This window comes from Botryllus schlosseri, chromosome 16, assembly GCF_051294905.1.
Source record: "Botryllus schlosseri isolate E-star chromosome 16, Bs_hap1, whole genome shotgun sequence".
In the NCBI taxonomy this organism is placed as follows: Eukaryota; Metazoa; Chordata; class Ascidiacea; order Stolidobranchia; family Styelidae; genus Botryllus; species Botryllus schlosseri.
In genome coordinates, this window is record NC_137251.1 from 6,828,173 (window position 1) to 6,836,479 (window position 8,307).

Here is an 8,307-nt window from a genome sequence, read left to right on the forward strand (position 1 = left end):
TTACGCCCACCATTTCCACACAATATGGTCTAATGTGGGTTTTTAGAAAGAGTAGGCTATGTGGAATTATAAACGAACTACATATCAGAAAGATCAATGCGTCAGTAATATTTGACTGATATCTGATATCAGAGACTCGCGCAAAGCGCATTTGACAGAGAAATATATTCTGCACTTTGCACGCGATATAGAATACATGTGACTATTTGTTTGAGGATGTCGACAATTAGCCTCATATAGATCAGCCTATCAGAATGCAAAGAATATCTCACAGCTCATTTGATTTAAGTGATGAGTTATGAGACTTTCCATTGATGGAATATTATAACAAATATAACGCAACCTTCTTACTGCGCAACAAAATATTCTCACGCAAGTTTTGTTTTCGCGGACGACCCAACTGCTTGTGATATCAGTAGTTTATGTCAGAGATATGGAAAACTCGCTTCGCATTGTTATATTGTCCATCTCACTGAATATTACCAAACTCGTCAGAGAAAACAGTTCCAAACATCATATCGAAATGTCGACATGTATAGTCGACTAGTCTGTTTTACTCTTGGTCTCTTTGTTGCTCTTGTAATGTGTTGTTGAGCTCATTAAATACCCTCCAATGTCATTTTGGGTATACCACTACTCCCACGACCTGATTCAATATTCATTACCACCGAAATATACCCTTTTTCCCACTATCGACATTATTACTTTCATATATCTATATATTTATATAGAAGCCATTGATTTTGCCATGGAAACAAAATTATTATCTGAATATCTGTTGGCGTAGGCTATTTGTATTTGTATCTGTATTTTTGTTGCATTACGAATCCAGATGACTACTGAATGCAGTCACTTCCGCAATGGGCAATACAAGCGACACCGTGCCTGGTGGCGTGTAACCTTATCAGCTGAGCTTTCAAGCCTAATTCTTGCATGCGATGACTGTTAGGTCAGAGCATTCGCTATGTGTAGATTCTAGCTGAATAGTGTATGCCGGTGGCAGGTGTAGGACACAGCATATGCAGATGAAATATACTGATGAAGTATCAGGAATAGGAATTGTGGTACTGTTGAATACGCAGCATTCTAATAGACTTTGATTTTCAGGCGTGAATTAGTTCATTTCTTCTTGAGTCGCATGTGCTTCGATGACTCTGAACATTTCACTCTGTGTATTATTAGGAGTATACTCATTACTCATACTTATAAGTTTACGACGCTTCCTTCAAGTAGAAACATCCTTCCGTAGGCTTGCTTTTTTGGTTGCTAGCCACCATAGGTGATTTTGAGCTTCACCTCCTTGCGCTAAATAGGAATGCCGTTTACTGAGTAGACTGTGGATTTCCGACATCGCGTGCAGACTCTAGAGCTCAACATCGAGTGTAGGTGGAAACAAATTGGATTATTCGGCATTCCTACGAAGCCGCTCAAAGCAATTATGTGATGACACTATCAATTCAGTAATAAACGAGATTCCAATATAGTCCGTTCACGTATTATTACCAACAGCACTTGTTAAACTATGTAGCTAAACGCCAAGACCATCACCACGGAAATATGAGTCAGGTAAGGCAAACACGTATTGGTATGTTTCAGCAATGAGAATACATTTGGTTCTACTTTATAAAGAATATTACAAAACTTGAGGACACTTGTATGTAGATGCACAAGGAATTTTGTCCAAGAAATGTCTTTACATGTAGTTAGGCAAATCATTTCCGCATGATGGCAGCATTTGAGTGATGTAATTTTATGGCTTCGGGCCATTTTTGGTATTAATTGACCTACCATGAAATCTGTTTACATCATTGTCCGAGAAGTGACATGTCGCCCCTGGGTCCTGGTTGCATGAGTAGCTTGATTATGCTTTATTAACAGAACTCATCAAACAAAGCTGCCCCGTCTTCATCGATCGGAATTAATGTGGGATTCCTGGCGACTCCGATTGGCGTCGCTTTAATTGTGGAATTCTTCTGCACGATGTTGGCATGGTGCTTCATTGTATCAGTGTGGTGGTGGAGTCACTGGCACAGTCTTCAATTTGCTGTATTTGGTTTTATTTTCAGTTGGCTGTGTACATTGTGAGTAGAAATCATTTTGCTTCTCTTGTAACATGTGACGTGGTTTTGATACGAAACAGATTTCAAGAACCGGTCCATAAAATTGACTGGCTAATGACAAAGTAGATTTTGTCCATGTTCAGTGCAACATTTCAGCGTAGACCATTGATTCCCAACGTGGGCGACATCGCCCCCAGGGGGCGATTTGGCGGTCTAGGGGGGCGAAAAGGACGAAGGGGGCGATAGGGGGGAGAAAGTGGACAAAAGGGGCGACGGGGGCGAAAATAGCGAAGGGGGCGATAGGGGGGCTATGACGCGTCAAAACAGCTGACCTTTTTTTTTTTCTTTCTTTTTTTATTCAACCCACGGAAACTTAGTTACAAAAGTGTCAAATTAGGTTTTGAGCCGAAAAGTTGACCTTTTTTTAGTCAACCGGCCGGTGATTATCGTTTGTATGCCCAATTTTCGGTACACAGAATTTGGGGGGGCGATGATCGGTGTTGAGCTTGAAAAGGGGGCGATGGGTCGAATGGTTGGGAACCACTGGTGTAGACAATGTATATTTATTGGTATGTCATCATTAGTGATCGATACTACAGCCCTTGTGGTTGTTACCCCACTATGACTATACATCATTGGTTGCATTCAATGTCGACATCTGGTTTTATAGTACAGCCTTGAAACCAGTAACGAAAATTTGGATGTTCTTCAACATGTATAACAGCTAATAGTGCATCGCCTGCACCACGATAACACTGTTTGAATACATTTCACAGAATTTTGTTGGTGACATTCATTCTGGGATTACATGGATCCGTATGTTCGAATCTTCCTTGGGGAATTATTCAAGTTGTTTTGAATGCACTCATGTTCTTTCTATGTTTGATTGCATCGAGCTGCGTTGCATCCGGCTCCAAGAGAGTGGAGTAAGTATTCGTCATAACGTAGCAATTGCACGCGATTTACATGGATACAATTGTCACTTACAAAAGGATCAAACTTGCAACGCGGACCCAAGATAGCGACCTCATCTCACACGAAGGTTTAGGGCCGTCGTTATTAAGTATTATAAATCTATAGTGTGTCAAAACAAAACGATAATCTTTACTCCACACAAGATACACTACATACTAGCCGACTAACGTGCCTTATGCAGCAATTCGTTGCGCCAACTACTACTTTTTGGCTATGCCGTGAAAGGAAACTCCTTGAATCTGCGAGCTTGCTCCATATTTGCAAGACAGTTCTGGACCTTTGTTAGCCAGTGCTGCCAGTGGGTTACTTTGCAAGCAGGTAACTGATACAGTACGGCGTGGTGCGACAAAAGTTTTCGCTATTCGTACCAGAATTTTTTATCGTATAGTGGAAAATAAAATAAATATACCGACCGCTATGTTAATATTATAAATTTATAAATAGTATTATAAATATTATAATTTCGACTATCGGGAATGTGCCATAAATCCCTCTCCCCATATCTCCTTATTGGGATAAAAGTATAAAATCAAATCTCTGCTAGAAACATATTCATAAATTATGAAGAAGAAAGAAATTATCCGGTATGGTCCATGTCTAAATCGGAATCAGAATTGACCGAATAGTATAATAATGGCACCAACCTGATTTAATGGTGATTGTGAGCAAATGCATTCATCGAAATTATTCCAATGTTAGAATATATACTAGATGCCAAATAGTTTCTAAACGTAATGACGAGTCGTTTTTACATTACAGAAACTTCCGCGCTAGTGCTGCATTCGGCTTCATTGTGACAGTTCTATTCGTTGCAAGCTTTTTATTGACATTTCGGAAAACATTTGGGCGCTTTCCATGGCAGAAAGCTACACCATCTTCGCATAATGTTTTTGTGTAAAACTTCTTCACATTGCATTGAACAATAAAAAGGCTGGTGCTTTCTCCTTGTGTTGTCTGCCGAAAAACACGCTATTTATTTTTATGTTTACAGTGGGGCAATGACTATAATCCCATGTACCAGTGCGTATAACTTGTAGACGAAATATCGACAAGGATTGATAAAATGGGCTTTGAGGATAGAGATTGTGGGATTTAATTAAAAACGTATTCGGCGAGATAATTCTATATTTGTGGACGGTATCGGCTATTGGGTAACGGTGCGTCTTCTTATGGCTGATTTCCTTTTTTACTATTCCGTATTTCAACCCCGAAAAGAGCTGATCGGCCAAGCCCAGATATGTTGTAATAAAAGAGTAGTATCTGGAGGGCTTTAATTTTAATCAAGGGATTGAACTATTGAAAGCGAAGTCGCTAACAAGTAGGGTTGCATTAAAAACAAAAATCAATTCAAAACAAACATGTTTATAACAAGGCCCTTGTTTAAAACATGTTTTTATTGTGTTTTTTTAAGCAATGACGTCACGAAAAGTCAATTGTGACGTCATGGTGGATTGATATCGACAAGGAAAAAAAGGACGTAGTTTATTCTTGTCCTTGATGTTTCTGCGGCATATACACGGACTCATGATATACATACACACAATCTGTGCATATGTATACCATGAGTGCATGATGTGCATATGCCGCTGGATAGGGAAGGTGCAGATATAGCATTGTAAGGCTTTCAAGTCAAGCATCCCCCTCCATGCTATCCCAATAATGCACGAGCGCAAAGCAGGGAAGGCACGGATACCAGTGTTATCAGGTCTTTTGACCCGGCCGGGGATCAAACACACGACCTACCGATCAAGAAGCCGGACGCTTTACCATTACTCTATCTATTAGAATTGTTGGGTGAATATAGCTCCTTTGACGAAATATCTACGTATTATAGCTGTTGGACCGAAGATTTTGAGGGTTCCAACCATCCCAAATGGTACACGTCGGCTATATCGGGTGGTAATCGTCCGTAGGCTCATACAACGTGTTTTTTGGAAAGTATTTACACGAGTATGGCATAATTATACAACTTGAAAAAAAATTCAAAGAGGCCTTTGTTTAAAACCCTGTTTAACTTTAAAACATATTTTAAACAATCACTTGTTTTAAAGGCAACGCTACTAATAAAGTAATCAACACATTCCTCAGTCTCTGACTGAGTGGACCGAATGCCCACAGCATATGTATTATGAATAAGCGATATAGTGTGATTAGTAGGGATGGTGTGAAGATGAGGTTCACGTTCGCTTTCTGTGTGTGAACCTTGGGAATTTAGAGGTTCACGTTCGCAAACGAACCTTGGTAGGCTCTGCTCTGTGAGCCTTTTTCATATATTACAATTTTCACTTTATTATAACATCTTTGGTTGAGATTTATTGCATTCCAGCTTCGGGCCACTCTATGCATGGCGCTGGAAGCATAAAAAATCAACACTCATCTAGCATGCACCTTGACAATCTAGAAATTTTTACTTGCTTTATTACAAAGGTTTGTTCGAAATATCCAGCTTTCCGTTTGTGAATATTCAGTGACTCTCTGCTGCGAGCTTAACCCGCAATCACTCAACATCAAGAGCGAATATGTTTACATGTAGGTATAGTCAGCGAATAATATGCTTAGTCAACCAATCAATGAAATTGATATCGTTGTCTGATGTAAAAAATCTAGATGGCGTACATGGTCAATCTTGACTTCATATGTTTATCGTATCATAAAACAAAATACCTTCGATTGGGGTGTTGGCTACTGCTGTGTAACTTGTTAATGGGTAATATCGGTAGCAAGTATAGCAACCGGTTTTACACTCTGCTCGATATCAACGTAATAGCAATACTCAGACGCCGAATACAATCATTGTCCGGTCGAACCCATGCCGTTAAGGCGTAAGCTTATATTCCCTTGCAAGTCCTCGTTGAAATTGTTGGCAAAGTGACGGGAGATATTGATTTTATGGGATGATTATATCATTTGATTGCCCCAGTTGATACCATTGGCGACGTTTAAAACGTCAATATCTACTTCAGCGTTGTGGCATTATGTGGCCCGAGTCGACGCTAGGTATCGTTTACATGAATATTGGCTATCACTTCACTGAAATGTAGGTTGGAAATAGCAATATGACGTCACGTGACGTCATGAGGTTCACGTTCGCGTTCACACAGAACCTTTCAAAAAGGTTCGCGTTCAAACGAACCTGAACCTTTCAGAGGTTCACACCATCCCTAGTGATTAGCTGTAGTTAATGATGAATATATGCAGAGGGTGGTGTCATGAATCGTATGAGTTGGGTGAACGGAATCACCGAACCCCTGAAAGTGGCTCTGAGAAACCATGTTGTTCGAACGAACCGCTGCTACGAGCCTCGGCGTTGGAGCTTCAGTTCATACCACTTATAATACATCCTCTATATATGCTAGGGATGGTGTGAACGCGAGGTTCACGTTCGCGTTCTGTGTGTGAACCTCGGGAATTTGGAGGTTCGCGTTCACAACAGAACCTTGGTAGGTTCTGCACTGTGAACCTTTTTCGTATATTACAATTTTCACTTCATAATGACATCTTTGGTTCGAATTTATTGCATTTCAACTGCAGGCCACTCAATGAATGACGCCGACAGCATAAAAAAAACTCAAAACGAGCATGCACTTTGACAATCTCAAAGATTTTACTTGCTTTGTTACAAAAATTTTGCTCTAATTATCCAACTTTCCGTTTGTGAATATATAGTGACTCTCTGCTGTGAGCTGACCCGCAATCACATAACATCACGAGCGACATACAAAACATGTAAACAGCAATTCAACCAATCAATGAGATTGATATAGTTTTTTGATGTAACAAATCTAGCTAGCGTACGAGGTGTATCTTCACTTCATATCTTTACTGTATCATTAAAACCCAATCCGTGCGATTGAAGTGTTGGCTACAGCTCTATAACTTTTGGGGTAGCCTAATATCGGTAGCAAGTATAAAAGCCTGCATTACACTCTGCCTAATACCAATGTAGCAATACTCATGCACCGAATACATTGCCCGGTCTGGTCCAGGCCGTTAAGGCGTAAGCTGGCAACACCTCTTCGAAATGATTGGCAAACGTGACGGATGATATTGATTTTATGGGAGCATTATACCATATGATTTCCCCAGTTGACACATTTAGCGACGTTTAAATCGCCAAAATGTACTTCAGCATTATGGCATTATGTGGCCCGAGTCGTCTCTAGGTATCGTGTACTGTACATGTACAATGTACATTAATATAGGCTATCACTTCATTGAAAGATAGGGTTGGAATTAGCAATATGACGTCACGTGACATCACGAGGTTCACGTTCGCGTTCACACAGAACCTTTCAAAAAGGTTCGCGTTCACACGAACCTGAACCTTTCAGAGGTTCACACCATCCCTAATATATGCTCTACGCTTCAATATCGACGCATATAGCCATATATAGCTGAATAATATTTATGCTGTAGTTTGAGTAACAGATTGCTTTGGGCCGTTCCAGTTGGCGATGTGCTGACGAGAGTGTGGGCCAGTCGTTGAACGCATTGTATCCCATTCCATTATTTTCACCTCAAACCATCGTCACAAAAATGATAACGTGTGTCAATGGCCACGGAGTATAGACTGATCCGCAAACACATGCAATGATTTGGAACTAAGGATGATGGTTGGATGTTACGCGCTTTACGGCGGTTATACATCTCGCAATTATGCCGTTCATGGTGACCATTGCGAGCGAGTATAGTCAGTTATTCTGACGAGAAGGAATGGCAAGGAAAACTGCTAATCGCGACGAAGGGATGAGATATAATGTGAAAATACCATCAATCAATTTGACTTTATACCCTACTGTGTTGCAACAACCGAAAAGTATATAAGTCCTCTTTATGTACATTTACAACTTCCGCGCGCCATCGATATTTCAAAACTTGCCGTGCAACCTCTCATTCCAATGGAGTAGCCTTTACGCAAATGTCGAGAGTTACGCAGTAATACCCGGAGGCGGTACATCAACAGATTAGACCTTGCTGAGCCGGTCGGGAACATCGCCGTAACTGCATAGGTTCGGAAGCATCAATTCACAATTGGGTTTGTAGGATATGTACCAGATTATTCGTTGACTTGCAAACTATACGGTGACAGCAGAATTAGATGTTTGAAACGTATTCAATGTCAGTTTACGGAGATCTTAGTGTCATATAGGGATCGCAAGTCTTTAATGACAGGTTTGAATTGAAATACTCGGAAATCGGTTAACAATATACCAGAGATTGTGAGCTGTGTAATTCCAAAGTATTCGGAAGTAAGTAAAGTCAGAAATTCACA

General features: G+C 40.3%; 1 protein-coding gene across 1 annotated transcript; it reads left to right on the forward strand.

The window, feature by feature from the left end:
* Positions 1 to 1,346: 1,346 nt before the first annotated feature.
* LOC145458260 (plasmolipin-like) lies at positions 1,347 to 3,977 on the forward strand. The gene is made up of 4 exons (XM_080336585.1): positions 1,347 to 1,566; positions 1,879 to 2,081; positions 2,837 to 2,986; positions 3,795 to 3,977. The coding sequence occupies exons 1-4, from the start codon at positions 1,558 to 1,560 to the stop codon at positions 3,931 to 3,933; spliced, it is 501 nt and encodes a 166-aa protein (XP_080192711.1). The 5' UTR covers positions 1,347 to 1,557; the 3' UTR covers positions 3,934 to 3,977.
* The last annotated feature ends 4,330 nt before the right edge of the window (positions 3,978 to 8,307 follow it).